General features: G+C 44.5%; 2 protein-coding genes across 3 annotated transcripts in view; one reads left to right on the top strand and one right to left on the bottom strand.

Moving 5' to 3' along the window:
* The window catches only part of PTPRC (protein tyrosine phosphatase receptor type C), a 294,186-nt gene extending 290,243 nt beyond the window's left edge, over window positions 1-3,943 (bottom strand). For both annotated transcript variants that reach the window (XM_033916186.1, XM_033916189.1), the window contains exon 1: window positions 3,804-3,943. The gene's annotated coding sequence lies outside the window, so the exon portion shown is untranslated. The remainder of the gene's footprint in view (window positions 1-3,803) is intronic.
* Window positions 1-10,703, top strand: part of ATP6V1G3 (ATPase H+ transporting V1 subunit G3) — a 30,138-nt gene extending 19,435 nt beyond the window's left edge. The window contains exons 2-3 of the mRNA XM_033916190.1: window positions 6,804-6,904; window positions 10,236-10,703. Of these exons, the coding sequence (XP_033772081.1) occupies window positions 6,804-6,904; window positions 10,236-10,400 (266 nt within the window). The 3' untranslated portion in view covers window positions 10,401-10,703. The remainder of the gene's footprint in view (window positions 1-6,803; window positions 6,905-10,235) is intronic.
* The last annotated feature ends 4,847 nt before the right edge of the window (window positions 10,704-15,550 follow it).

Below are 15,550 nucleotides of genomic sequence, written 5' to 3'. Positions count from 1 at the left end.
TTTGAGGTGGTTTGTAGGCAATGTTAGTCCTTTACCACAGGAGTTAGCAACCTGCATTACAGAGATGCTACAGGATGGTGACTTCCATGATAAATCAAAGTGTAGTAAAAGTTTGCCTTATACCAAATCTTGATAACTCCCCCCCCCCCCACCCCTAAGTACTATTGAATATCAGTCTGTAAGTTTGTTCCTGAAGCAATGGAAAGTAGAGAATGACACAGTGACAAAATTCATCACCGTTCCCGTCCCCGCGGATAACCGCAGGAAATAATCCCATGTCATTTTCTAGTGTCTGTTTCAACCTCGGTCCTTCTACACCAGCATTCTTCAAAGCAAAGCTTGCGGGTCAGTGGTTGTGCCCAATTATACTCCGATTCTTTCTTCTCTCCTTAAAGAATGACATGAAGATGGTTTCCCGCGGTTATCCGCGGTGACGGGAACGGTGATGAATTTTGTCACCGTGTCATTCTCTAATGGAAAGAGAAGTGACTTATTCAAGATCACAAGGAACAAAGATGGTATTGGAATCCTGGCTTCCCTGGTTTTTAGCCTCCAGCAAGAATCATTAGGCTACTCTTCCACTACAGAAGGCCACCTTTAAAATGTCAGAAAATTGTTTTGTTCACACTGCAATTGATAAATGCTTCTCTAGCAATATTTCTAGTAAGAATTTCAGCTAGATGGGAATGTCAGTGAGATTAATGTATATTAAGGGCTATTTTATTTATATTTTTCTTTACTATTTTATATTATTTTTTTTTTTATCTAGGGCCCAATATTCAGATCACAGGAGACAGCCCAGCTACCTCCTGGCAGTGATCCCGGAAATTCAATGCCAGGACTAGAGAATGACATGGGGACAAATTTTTCCCCATCCCCGCAGGAATTCATTTTCCACTCCCGTCAAGTTCTTTTCCTGTCCCTGCCCCATTCTTGCAAGCTCTGTCCTCATCTGCACAAGCCTCAAATACTTTAAAATCATAAGTGTTTGAGGCTTGTGCAGTTAAGGCAGAGCTTACAGGAATGGGACAGGGACAGCGACAAAACTCATGGGAAAGGGAGGGGGAAAGTGAATTCCTGCGGGGACAGGATCAAATTTGTCCCCTTGTCATTCTCTAGCCAGGACCATAGTGGTCTGTAATCAGGGCCTTCATGGGATTCAGTAAATCCTCAGCTCTACAGTCCCGCTTTTTTTTCAGGGATGGGGGCTCACTTTTTGCTTGATGCAGTTTAATTGGTTGAGCAGGCAGCCTGCTCAGCCAATCAAAATGCATCAAGCAAAATGTAAACCATAAAATAAAGCAGGGCTCTAGGACTGGGGATTCCCCAAACCCCTGACAGTATGTTTATGTTTGTACTTTCTATACCGCTTTATTCTGCAAAGTAGGTCAAGGTGGTTTACATAGCCATAAAATACAGTACTGCTCTGAATTTGATTAGTTGAGCAACTTCTGTCTGCTCAACCAATCAAATTCAGAGCTGTGTCCTCAGGGTGTTGGGTGAATCCCCTGAAGGCTCTGACCACACACCACTGCAGCGCCACATCTGCATTGCCACCAGCTGCAGCTGCAGCTGCAGCTGCAGCTGCAGCGCCACCAGCATTGAATTTCTGGGCTAAGATCAAATACGACTGAAATCACCAGCCATGCCCATATTCATCAGCTGCCTGGCTAGGTCATAGAGGTCAAAGATAGACCTGCTTTTTAGGTATGTCTATTTGGCCGCTAGACTTAGCCGTCAGCCAATAAATATTGGCACTGGCTGGCTATATCATGTAATATAGCCAGTGACTGGGATATTCAGTGGGAGATAACCACTAAATACCCAGCTGGCTAAATACTGCTATCAGGCGGCTAGTATTTTTAAAATATTTTTAGTTATTACTATCATATTCATGCTTTCCATTGGCTACAAAATTTGTTTGTATATTTATACATTTATGTATGCTATTATCAGAAGATTTTCTATTTGATATCTTTATTCAGCCATCATTTTTAAGAATTGCTGCAACAGGGGAATGTGCAATATGGGTGAAAACTCTTTACATTACAACAGAAGACCATCAGACCTGTGGGCAGCCAACTTACATAAGAACATAAGACTTACCATATTAGGACAGACTGAAGGTCCATCAAGCCCAGCATCCTGTGTCCAAAAGTGGCCAATCTAGGTCACAAGGATTTGTCAAAATCCCAAAAGAGTACAACAGAGTAAGCTGGTTAACCTAGAAATAAGAAGTGGATTTTCCCAAGTCTTAATAATGGCTTTGGACTTTTAGGAAATTACCCAAACCTTTTTTTAAACCCAGTTAACTGCTGTTACCACATTCTTTTGCAATGAATTCTTAAGTGTACTTACATGTTGAGTGAAGAAAATTTTTCTCCGATTTGTTTTAAATTTACTTAGTACCTTCATTGTGTGCCTCCTTGTCCTTGAATTTTGGAAGAGTAAACAAAGGATTCACATCTACCTGTTCTATTCCAGTCAGTATTTTATAGACCTGCTTACCTAATTCAGGGTTCCTTTTATTAAGCAGCAATAGAGCGTTTTACCTCGGGCCGACAAGGTAAATGCTCCGATTCTCATTCAGTTCCTAATAGTATTGGAGCATTTACCTCACCAACCGGTGGTCAAACGCTCTACTGCTACTTGATAAAAGGAGCCTTCAGATTGCAGTAACACCAGCTGGAGGTCCTGCATTGCACACAGCAGAAGCACTTTTATTTGTGGGGATAAGGGGTGGTGTTGACAAGGCCAGAGAAAGAAAGTGCAGGGATTTTCTTCTGAGATTCAGGCTCCTGCTTTAGCCCACTTGCTGTGCACCTGCAACGTTCATATGCAGCATAAAGTCTGTCCACTGGCACTGGTTCACTGTGATTTTGAAAGAAAAACACCGGAGAAATTTCCTTTGGAGATCTGCCTGTGTGCCCATGAGCTGACAGAAAAGGGACCTTCTCTATTTTTATTTCCACTTCTATAAATATTTTTCTAATTGGCAGATTTTTCCTGCTTCTTTTCACTTCTAACTCAATTGGAACTAGGATTAGGAATGGACACCGTACAGCTACCCAGAATTTTGTCCACTTTTATATCTTCCAGCACACTGTGGGACAGGATCCTGGCTAGGCCTAGTTGCCCCTCTGAATCCCAGTCCCAGAATTTCAAAAAAGGTGGTAGAACACAGCTTTCAGTGCCTCCCAAGAATTGCACACTGAGATTCCCTGGTTGAATAAGGCAAAACACTTTAATGATAAACAAACTTCACACACAATTGCAGAAATGGCACGAGCAAAAAGAAAAAGGCTTCTATGAATTCAGTTCATTCTTATTAGGAAACAAGTAAGTTCTACCTTAGCACAAGCCGTGCTTTAGACTCAGTCCAGTTCACCAACAAAAGTTCAAAACTTTTCCTTCTGGCCTCACTCTTCGACCTATCATAACGGTGCATTAGCCAAACACTTCTCCTTTGAAAAACACTCTCCCTGACTCTGGCTGTGGCCCTGTTGGGTAGAGCCGAATCCCCCAACAGCCTGGAAGGAGATAGGCCTGTACACCACAGGTGTTACCGCCCTCCCAAAAGACAGGCTCAGGTTTTACTTCTTCACCCCCAAGCACAACTCAGAGCAGTACACAAGCTGCTCCAAAAATAAAACTCAAAACTTTCACCTTCTGGTTTCTACAGTTCCTGGGGTAGCTAGAACCCCGCAATGCCCCAGTATAATACTCTGGCAGGCTTTAAAACAAAAGGCCCAAAATGCAAAACTCCAGTGAGGAAAAATTGCTTGGCTTAACAGCCTACTCACAGTCCATTAGCTGTTCTTCCCAGTCAGGCAAAACATAGTCCTCAGGCTGGGCTTCTGAGACTGGTTTGGTATGGCTGGCTTCCTCCATCTCCCAGTCCTCAGAGAAACTGCCTTGAGCTGGCCCTGGTTCAGCTAGAAGGACTGGCTTCCTTCCCAACTTCCGTTCAGATGTTTGTCCCAGCTGTTTTTCCCCTTTCTCTGACGAGGAAAGCTCAGTAAATGGGAGCCTCGGCAACCAGCCACACCCCCTCCTAGCAGGGATAGACAAACTCTTAAAGGGCCCTGCATTCTCAATGTCAGCCTGAGTTCTGGACACTCTTAAAGGGACAGGCTCCTTTCTAAAGTTGTGCACAGGATTTCTACACTGTTCAGAATGAATCCAGCCACTAGGTGTCACCCTTCAGCAATGATCTTGACTGCCCAGTGGTTGGCACACTTCCTCTCTAGTCTCCTCTACCTATTACTGACCCAAGGCATGTAAAGTCTGACCTGGGGACTGAATCAGGAACCTTCCAGAAAGCACTTACCACCTGAACCAGTAGACCAGTCCTATTCAATATATTTTAAAAAATCACATTTTTCAGTTTACTCATTTTTTTTTACATCATTTCTTTTTTCCATCTCTTATGCCACTTTTCTTATTTCATTGTGATTGACTTGCCTCTAATTTGTTCTCCTACCTCTTGCATCCAAGACTGCAGCCACTCAAACCCACTCCTCCTTTCTGCCTGCCTAGAAGTGACAAATCACTAGGGGCTTTTGAACCACACACTCTTACTACTGAGTGCCTTAAAACAGTGTTTCTCAACTCAGTCCTGGAGTACCCCCTCGCCAGTCAGGTTTGCAGGATATCCACAATGAATATGCATAAACTTGATTTGCATATACTGCCTCCATTATATGCAAATATCTTTCATGCATATTCATTGTGGATATCCTGAAAACCTGACTGACGAGGGGGTACTCCAGGACCCAGCTGAGAAATACTGCCTTAAAATAAGCCATAGATGAAAAGCTGTGCACACAGGCCATTCTGTCCTTCTGGAATCTTAGAAGACAGAATGCCTTGAATATAGCTTGAACATAGGCAGATTAGTAACTTGAGAAGGAGGCATTCAAGAAAGCAGGAAGTAAAATACAGTTCTTCATTCCCTAGATGTGTTGTGTAATATTTTTTTTCTACTGTTTTTGAGAAGTTAGTGTGAGTCAAACATTAGATCAGTTTAGGTCTCAACCTTATCAGATTTGGAAATTTGGTTTGTCCTATACAATCAGAGCATGATTTGATCAAGCTAGATACCATTTATTTACAGTATTGTCTCACCACTTCGTTATTGTAAAACACAGGTCTTCACCATCCTCCAGGTTTACCTGTCTTTAGCAATTCTGCTTCTTTGGGTCTGTTCGTTCTTTGCCAGCAGTATCTCCAATCTGCTGTTGGATTATTCAGATTAGTTTAGTGGTTCATTTGGTTCCCTTCCCCCACCCCTCAATTTTCCTCTCTGGAAAGTTGCAACTCCATTCCTTCCCTTATCATGTCCTTTCTGCCCATCTAAATGAAGGAGTAGCCTAGTGGTTAGTGGCTAGTGCAGTGAGACCTGGGGGAACTGGGTTTGATTACCACTGCAGCTTCTAGTGACTTTGGGGAAGTCACGCAACCCTCCATTGCCCCAGGTACAATACTTAAATGGTAAGCCCACTATGGTTAGAAAGTTCCTGCATATCGTAATTGTAAACTGCTTTGATTGTACCACAGTTGGCATTAGAGGGAGTGCAAACGCAATTGTTCTGGGGTTTTAGGCCACAGGAGGTCCCAAACCTACTCAAAGTTGAAGAACATACAATCTGCCAGTGTGCTTTGGGGCACCCTCCTCAATTTCTGCCCTGGGCATAAATCCCAAAGGAATCATTATATTAGGGTTGCCAGATTTCCTCATTAAAAAATAAGAGGACACCTGGCCCCTGCCCCAGCCCTGCCCTGTTCTTCTGCCCCCAGTCCAGCCACCACATGAACATCCTGTCTCCTTCCCCGAGGTCTGGAGGGCCACTGCCCATGCGGGGATGTTGGTGAAATGATGTCACACACATGTGTGTGTGTAAATGATGTCTTCTCATTGACATCCGTGCATGCGCAGAGAGCCTCCAGATGCGGCCCCGAGCTCGGGAACTTCTAAAACCCAGATAAACTGCCAGGTTTTGGAAATCCCTTCAGGCCGCCTGGACACTTGGACAGTCCTCTAAAAAGTGGGCATGTCCAGGTTTTCCCGGATATCTGGTAAACCTACATTATATGATTATAGAGATGTTGGTCCAAAGCAATTACTCGGTGAATTGTATGGAGCAAAAGAGATCCTCAAGCACCAAGAAATGCAGTCCGAGACCCAGAAAATGTGACGGAAAGATTTCCCATTGTTTTAGGTCCCTCCAAGTTTGATCAAAATGAACTTCCAAGCATACCTGAATAAAATGTTTATCCATGTTACATCTTACAAACTCCAAAAGAAAGCTCTTTTTAATAAAATGCAAGTACTACAGCAAGCAGAAAAATTGAGAGATTGAGATTATATTTCAGATATCCTGGCTATGGAGTGAGGTTCATTTCTGTTGTGATAGGCGCAAAAATTACCCATATGGAGAGCAACCAAGATCTAGGCTGGAATATGAAGCAGGTAATCGCAAGGATGAATGTTAAATAACACTAAATGCTTCTTCGTGATAATAAGTGTCAAACATCAGGTTACATTAGCAAGTCTTTATTGGATACTCTAAACCAGGGGTGTCCAACATTTTGGCTTCCCTGGGCCGCATATGGCCCAAAAAAAATGTTTCTGGGTCTGTGCAAACGGCAAGACGGTAAACACCCGTGGGCAGCAGAGGAAAACACTGCATCGCCCTTGACCGGGGCCACACAAAATACTTCACGGGGCCGCAAGTTGGACACCCCTGCTCTAAACTGTAATGGAACCAAAAAAAACTGCTATAATTTCTCTATCTGTTCAGGTAAAGGAAAGCGACTAAAGCAAGCTAAAGATGAAGCCATGGCAGAAATTGACCAATACAAGCTGCAGAGAGAGAATGAATTCCGCCGCATACAATCTTCGGTAAGTCTGATGGCATGAAATATCAAAGGCAGGAAACAAGACTGGATGGTGAGGATATGAATCATCTGATTTGGGAGAGCTGTACTCACTCCCCATTCAGTGGGGGATGAAAGTTAAAGATTTTTATTTCATTGTATAGATCAGGGGTGCCCACACTTTTTGGGCTTGCGAGCTACTTTTAAAATGACCAAGTCAAAATGATCTACCAACAATAAAAAAATTTTAAAACCCCCACAAAGCACACTGAAAGGCAGAGAAAATGTTAATTATCATTCATATTCCGGGTTTTTTTCAAAGAGGTCAAGGCAGATGACTCTATGCAATGTCATCTCAATAACAACCATACAAAAATAGACAAATATAGCCCCTCCCTTTTTACTAAACCACATAGCAGTTTTTAGCGCAGGGAGTTGCGCTGAATGCCCCACGCTGCTCTCGATGCTCATAGGCTCCCTGCGCTAAAAACCGCTATTGTGGTTTAGTAAAAGGGAGCCATAGTGCAAAATATAGACAGCAGATATAAATTCTCAAAACAGACACATTTTGATCACTAAATTGAAAATAAAATCATTTTTCCTACTTTTGTTTGATGATTTCATGAGTCTCTGGTTGCACTTTCTTCTTCTGACTTCTTCTCACTTCACTCTGGCTGCACTTCTTCTGACATCTTCTGATTTCAGCCCACTCCTTCTTTCAGCCTCCTATATGTTTTCTCTCTTCCATACCTCATTCTCTCCCCCAACTTTTTCTTTCTTTCTCCCTGCCTCCTGTTCTTTCTTTCTCTCTCTCTCTCCATGCCCACTTTCTTTTTGTCTCCCTGCTTGCCCCCTTTGTTTCTTTCTCCCTGCCCTCCCCCAAGCCACTAGGTTTGCCGTCGCCACCGGGGAACAGGCCTCCAAGCCACCGCCCCCCAAGCTCTGCATGCAGAAGCCTTGCACTGACCAGCATTCTGCTCCCCTTCAATTCTTACATCGGAGAGGAAGTTCCGGGCCAGCCAGGCAGCGATTGGCTGGCCCAGAAATTCCTCTCCGATGTAAGAATTGATGTCAGGGAGAGGAATGCTGGTCAGCGTTAGGCTTCTGCAGGCCCAAATCTCTGGATCCCCAGGGCCGAGGAAATGAAAAGAAAAAAAGCCAATCTTCCATGAGAGCCGTTCCAGTCTCTTTTTAGCAGGACACAACTTCACATTTTCAGGCTCAAGACGTCAGAGCAGCAGCAGCAGCTCCGGCATTTTTGGGCAGAGCACCTCCTGCTCCCGACCGCCTTTCTCCAGTCTGGCTTGTCAATTCCGCCAGGGGCAGCCGGCGCTCAGCTCTCAAGGGTCGTGACTTCCCTAGACCTCCCTCCCGCCTTCTCCCAAAGGAAGTGACTTCATCCCCCAGTCGGAAGACGGGTTCTGGCAGTCGGGCAGGAAGGGCGCAGCAAGAATGAGTGTGCGTGGGGAACCTTGGGGAGATTCCAGTGGGGAACCTTGGGGAGAGGAAGGCTGATCGGCCGGCCGATTGGAACGGCAACACGAGATCGACTGGCTTTGCCTTCCCGATCGACCGGTCGATCGCGATCGACGTGTTGGGCACCCCTGGTATAGATCATTTAAGTCCTTCTTATTTAACTAATCTGTTGTTCCATACTAGTTGGGTTGTATTTTGAGGTCTTCCCAGCTGCCCCTTCTTATTGAACTAGCAGCATATATGCCTGATGTACTCAGAGGCTCATGTAGACTGCTCTGAATTGACTCCCCAGTCATTAGTAGCGGAATAATAAACGGCAAAATTCCAGCTAAGTATATAAAGGCATCTAAATGGAGTAGCTCTTATTTCGGAAAGAAGGTATATTCTGTACATGGGCAGTGTTTGGATGGAGCATAGGCGGGGTCACCATTCCACATGCAAATTATAGAATATCCACCAAAGAATCCAACGTGGAACAAAACAATTAGCAGACAATCTGGAGATAATATCAGATTTATTCAAGGTGCTCCCAGCAACAGTACCCAACACCAAACAAGGCTGCTTCAGGAGCATTTAACTGTGACAATAAAACAAAATATGTGTGCAAATTCAATCACTATCATTAAGTGATCCTTTTACTAAGGCGTACTAACTGATTTAGCGCGCGCTAACCAATAGAATATATTGGGCACTTTAACATTTACCACGCGCTAATAATTAGCGTGCACTAAATCAGTTAGCGTGAGCTACATTGGTTGGCGGCTTAGTAAAAGGACCCCTAAAAATAGAATCCGAATTTAATAAAAACGTCTGGATAAAAACATCCAAATGTTTTGAAAGATACATCAAATTATTGAAAATAAAAACACATAAGGTAAGCTCAGTTGATCACACACTAGTCCTCCAATCTCAGATCCAAGACTTAAAAGTTTCAAGTTTATTAGGATTTTATATACCGCCTATTAAGGTTATCTAAGCGGTTTTACAATCAGGTACTCAAGCATTTTCCCTCTCTGTCCTGGCGGGCTCACAATCTATCTAACAATCTATCTAAAGTAGAGAGATTAAACAGTTTTCATTTTTACTTTAATGTAGTAGGACTCATGTGCATTTTATAAAGCAGGCCCTCAATCTGGGGCCTGGGGGTCCTCCAGGACAGGGTTGGGAACCACTGGTCTAGACCGAAAGTGGCCAACCTGAGCTCGCCAATAAGACTATGGAAAGTATACACAAAAAATAGTCCATACAAATATCATTAACCAAAATTTTGTTGTCACATACAATGAGACAAGAAAGTGTTTGGAAAATCACAAATATTGGTCAATAGACCATTCTTGCAATTATTTATGTTCATTTAGTCATTATTGAATTTTGCTGGCCATGAATTATCTGGTGCATTTGTTAATTTTCTGTTTAGGGATAGTATTGACCTTCATGCAGCCCTCTTTGTATCACCGGTCTAGATACTGTCGTATCATTTAGGGATAAACATGCATGGGTTGGTTGAAATGAAATGCTAGAGTTCTACTTTCAAGCCATTAATGTGCTGAAGCTAGGCCAAATCCATCAGTCATAAGTGATCCCTGAGCATTACAAAAGTAAGAACCTAACAAAAATGCCAAGTGCAAACAAGAAAATAAAGAACAAGGCCATCTTTCATGCAAGATTTACTTTCTTCATGCCGCACTCTGAGTTGGGCCTATGAAATAAGACCAAAAGTCTTATCAGGTTCAATTCTTGCCTTCAGCAACCATTTAGAAAGCTTTGCAGAGTGTTTATACTAGAAACTGGAAGGTCATTTTTTCTGGTCAGACTCTAACAAACAGTACCCTGATGTATCCTTTATCCTGTTCACAATGATTTGTTTTGACTTTTTTTAGATAATGGGCTCTCAAGGTAACCTTTCTGTCAAAGTGGAAGAGCAAACGGCAGCCAAGATTCAAGCCCTCTCAAGCAGCTACAGGCAGAATAAGGAAAAGCTGATGGCAGAACTTTTGGACCTGATCTTTGACATCAAACCTGAGCTCCATGCAAACTACAGATAAACTCTTTAAACCCTGCTGAACTGTAACCGGTTTACAGCTTGTTGTTCAGGTTCTTTCTGGGATAAGTCAATTTTATGTGCCAGAAGTAGATTTAACAGGGAGATTCTGGAAGTGCTCAGAACCTGCCATGCACAAAATGCCTGGAGGTTGTGAGCCGCACTTGTACATTCCCTGCTAGCAGCTGCCCTGCATCACCTTGTTATTTATATATTGGGAAACACAAGAGAAGACTCTCAAGTCAAGTTATTGCTTTGTAAATCATCTTGGAATAACTTAAAATTAAAACGATTTTGTGCAATTGTTCAGCATGTTTTGGGGTTTTTTTTTTAATTTCTTCTCATCTCTCATTCACTTCCTACAGCCTGTTCAGGTTTTATAGATATATACAGGGCTATTTTCCAGGGGGTACTTAGGGGTTCTGTCCATTGCCTGCTAAAAACTGACCCATTGACTCTAAGAATTAATGAAAGAACCCTTACCCAGGCTTTGCACACCAATGATGTCTATTCATAGATTCTATGATTGGTGGGGGAGGGGGGCCTGGCTGTTGTGGAGAGGGTTCTTCAGTGATTACCCCACCCCTCAACAATGGCCTAGCACAGGGGTGCCCAGTGAAGTATTTTGTGCGGCCCCCGGTTGAGGGCGATGCAGTGTTTTCCTCTGCAGCCCCTGGGTGTTTACCGTCTTGCTGGCTCCCTCCTCTCCTCTGTCTTGCTGCAGCGTTTGCATGTTTGTGCGGCCTCAGAAACATTTTTTTGGGCCAATGCGGCCCAGAGAAGCCAAAAGGTTGAACACCTTTGCCTTAGCATATAAGTACTGCCTCTTTTGAAAGGAAAAAACCCACTGGAAAAACATACTTTAGATCAGGCCTGCACAACTCAAAAATGATCCGGGGCCGAAATAAAGTTGGGAAATGTAGCGAGGGCTGCAGGTACTGGCCATGGCTCGAGGCATCCGGAAGTGTGCGGATGTTGCCATGATGACATCATGTGCATGCGTGACATCATCACGTTGACATCTGCGCATGCGGAGAGGCCTTCCAGACAGGCCCTGAGACGCCAGTAGGGGGTGCCAGCAGAGAAGATGGCGGGAGAGAAGGAGAGGCACTGGCGCTGGCTGAAAGTACCCCAACCACAGACCTCCCAAGCTCTGCCCTAAACCCACCCAAGCTCTGCCTCAGATCCTACCCCCTTTACTAATTGTAATGCAATTTTTTCCTTTCATTTTTCATATACACACAATACACACAGCAGATATAAATTCTCAAAACTAACACATTTCAATCACCATAGTGAAAATAAAATCATTTTCCCTACCTTTGTTGTCTGGTGACTTTATTTTTCTGTGCTTTTAACTCGGTTTCCAGGGCCTTCTTATCCATTGTTTTTCTCTCCTTCACTTTCTGCTCGGCATCCATCTTTGGCATTAACTTAACATTAAATTTTTCAATTTTTCTGTTTTCTTCTCAAAATCTACTTTTCCACGTTTTACCTTCCCTTCCTATCTCTCTTTCCTTCCCTCTCCATTTCCATAGTCTGACATCTCTCTCCTTCCCACCCCCAGTAGTTCAACATCTCTCTCTCCTTCCTTTCCCCCCTTCCCAGTCTGGCATCTCTCTTCTCTCCTTCCCATAATCTGGCCTCTCTCTCTCTACTACCACTATTATTATTATTTCTATAGCGCTACCAGACTCTCCTCCTTCTCTTCCATTCCCTGGTCTAGTATCTCTCCCTTTCTTTAGTCATCTCTCCTGCCCCCCTCCCAGTGTAACATTTCTCACTCCCTTCCACCCCCTGCAGTCCATCTCCTTTCCCTTCCTCCTTTCTGGCCCCCCTCCCAGTCCAACATTTATCTCTCCTTTCCACCAGTCCAACATTTCTTTCTCTCTTCCTCCTGCATGATTCTCCTCCGGTCCTCCTTCCCTCCCCTAATCAACATCTCTCTCTCTCTCTCCCTCCATGCTCTGGCACCTTCTCTCCCTCCTTTCCCTCTGGTCTTGTATTTGTGTCCTTAGTTTCCTTTCCCTCCCCCATGCCTCCTTCCTTTCCCCTGGTCTGGCATCTGTCTCCTTCTCTTCCTCTCATGCCCTGGCAACTCTCCCTCCCCCTCCATGGTCTGGTATCTCCTTTCTTTCTTTCCTTCCACTCCCTCCCACGGATCCTGGCATCTCTCGATCCTATCCTCTCCCTTGTCTTCCTTCTCCCTCCTTCCTTCTGTGCCTCCCTCCGGCAGATGTTTAGCTTCTGGCCGGCTCCCTTACTGCAGTCTTTTGCCGTTCAGAGCCGCCGTGGCTCTGAACAGAAAAAGACTGCAGCAAGGAAGCCGGCCCTCCTTCCTTCTATGCCTCCCTCCGGCGGGTGTTTAGCTTCTGGCTAGCTCCCTTGCTGCAGTCTTTTTCCGTTCAGAGCCACCATGGCTCCTCACGTGATCCATGGCTACATCTGAAGCATTCCCTCTAATGTCACGACACCAGAAAGATGGCTTCCGATGCAGGCGGGGATCACGCGAGGAGCCGCTGTGGCTCTGAATGGAAAAATACTGCAGCAAGGGAGCCGGCCAGAAACTAAACACTCACCGGAGGGAGGCACAGAAGTCAGGGACCTACAACCTGGCCTGGGCCACAGTGAGAGCCGTTTCGGGCCGCATGCAGCCCGCGGGCCGTATGTTGTGCAGGGCTGCTTTAGATTAAGGGGCCTTTTTACTAAAGTGCATTACGTACATGAAGGGCAATTCTAAAACATGGGTATTAATGTTTAAGCACCCATTGTGAACTTAAGGCCCAGATTCTCTAACCGGTGCCATTGCGTTATTGGCACATAATTGGCAGTTTCTTTAAAGGTGACTGCAATCGCATGTCAATCTTGCGACTGCACCAGTTAGAGAATCACACTTCTGGAAAAAGTAGGCACCAGAAATATAGGTCAGGGTTTTCCAGGCCTACTTTTCCAGCATCTCCCTTTGATATGAATCGTGCCTTCATAGTTGCTTTACAGAGCCTAATTCTGGTGTTAGCCATGCCTACGCCTACAAATGCACCGGTGAGGAACCTGGCTCTGATTGGCCTGGACACCTAAGGCCCCGCCCATAGGAGGGACCTTAACCTGGGCAAAATCAGAGCCTCAGGTCTCTCCCCAGTCCAACCCAGGATGCACTGGGGAAGGGAAGACTCGCCATTTTGAAGAGACAGGTCTGCTGGCCAGAGGAAGTAGGCGTCGCTCCGGCCAGCCATCTAAGTAAGGTAAGAGGGAGAGGGTGGGGGGGTCATTGGAGGCTCGGGGGGGTTGCTTGGCAGAGGGAGAGAGTGGACATCTCTCCCACTACCGAGGGAATGTTGGGGGAGGGTGTTGTATCATGGCAGGATAGAGTGGGCATCTCTCCTGCTGCCGGGAGAATGTCGTGGGTGAACTGCATGGTAGCAGGAGAGAGTGGGCATCTCTCCCGCTGCCAAGGGGATGTTGGGGTGTGTGTTGCTTGGAGGCGGGAGAGAGTGGGATGTGCACACAACCTAATTGATTAACAAGCCAATGATCATCAATAGTTGGGTACTGTCAATTATTGATGCTACTGGGCACCAACAGAGGTTGTGTGTGTATCTTACTATGTTCTACTCTACAACATTGCGGGTCCACATTTCAGAGTACACAACCAAAAAGAGGGTGTGGCCATGGGAGAGGGGCATGGATGGGGTCATGGCATTCTCAAAAGATGTGCGCAGTGTTATAGAATTCTGCAGAGCTGCACCCGACTTGTGCGCTGGGATTTACATTAGGTTTCACTAGGTGAAAGTCCTCGTTCCCAATGTTGGGCACGGGAACCCCTACTAGGCACTCATCCTGGAGCAACCTTTATAGAATAGCTCTGAGCGCTGATTTTTCCTAACTTCTATTTTCTGTCACCATTTACTGAATCTGACCCATTATGTATTGCAATGGATCCCAAACTTGTTTTGAGAGACCACCAGCTAGTCGAGGTTTCAGGGTATCTACAATGAATGTGCATGACATAGATTTACATTCATGACCTCTATTGCATACATATTTCGCAAGAATAGAATTCGTTAGCAGGCATTTAATTCATTAGTACACCTTTAAAAAATGTTGTGCATGCTAAATCAAATGCATATTTAAAATTATTATTAAATTGAATATACGAAACAAACAAAAAAAAGGATTTGAAATAATTGAAAAAACAAACAAACACCCACATAAGCTAAAAAAAGAATGTTTACTCCTTGGTTATCACTAATATTCATTATTGATATGAGGAACACCCAACTGGCTAGAGCAGGGGTAGGCAATTCCGGTCCTCGAGAGCCGGAGCCAGGTCAGGTTTTCAGGATGTCCACAAGAAATATGCATGAGATAGATTTGCATCTCAAGGAGGCAGTGCATGCAAATCCATCTCATACATATTCATTGTGGACATCCTGAAAACGTGACCTAACTCTGGCTATTGAGGACCGGAATTGCCTACCACTGTGCTAGAGGATCCCCTAGAACAGAAACCCACTATGTAGTGGGCCAGGGGGTGAATCACTCACAGACAGACCATACTCTTTGTTTTTGGTTTTAGCCTCTGGTAAAATACAGACTGGAAATTTTTAAAGGAGGCTTTTCATGCCCACACTAGTGAGCCAAATCCTAAATAATAATGGCGGGCTGTGGGCAAGATGTTGTGATTGCAAAACAAAGGTCTGTTTATTGTTAGGAATAAAAATATTTATATGTTCTAGTCTGCAGGAGACATCACAGTACATTTTCTTCTGTAAAGCCTCTGACAAAGTAACAGCACCCTCCGAATATTCCAACCTCTGAACACTTCTCAAATGACCTGGAATTCTGAAGCATTCAGCCCGGGAAGAGCGAAGGTAATTAAAAACAATGTTGATTAAAGTCGCTGCCTCCAAGAACTGAGGACTTGGCTTCCTTCAGATGCTGCCAGTCCTAATAACTGGAATCTGTTTACATCTCAGGCAGATTCCAGTATCTAAATTTTAGTCACAGTTTTGTAAGCAAACATCATCGGGGTTTCTTACAGAAGAAACCTCTAAAATTATGCTGCATGATTCCCAGAGGCAAAAAGAAGCCCAAGCTAGTAGGACCAGATTCGGAAATTGCGGGGCCCTGAGCAAACCAGTTTGATGCCCCCCC

This window comes from Geotrypetes seraphini, chromosome 12 (assembly GCF_902459505.1).
Source record: "Geotrypetes seraphini chromosome 12, aGeoSer1.1, whole genome shotgun sequence".
NCBI classification, from domain to species: Eukaryota; Metazoa; Chordata; class Amphibia; order Gymnophiona; family Dermophiidae; genus Geotrypetes; species Geotrypetes seraphini.
Note: the sequence above shows the minus strand (reverse complement) of the source record. Positions and strands in the feature narration are given on the sequence as shown.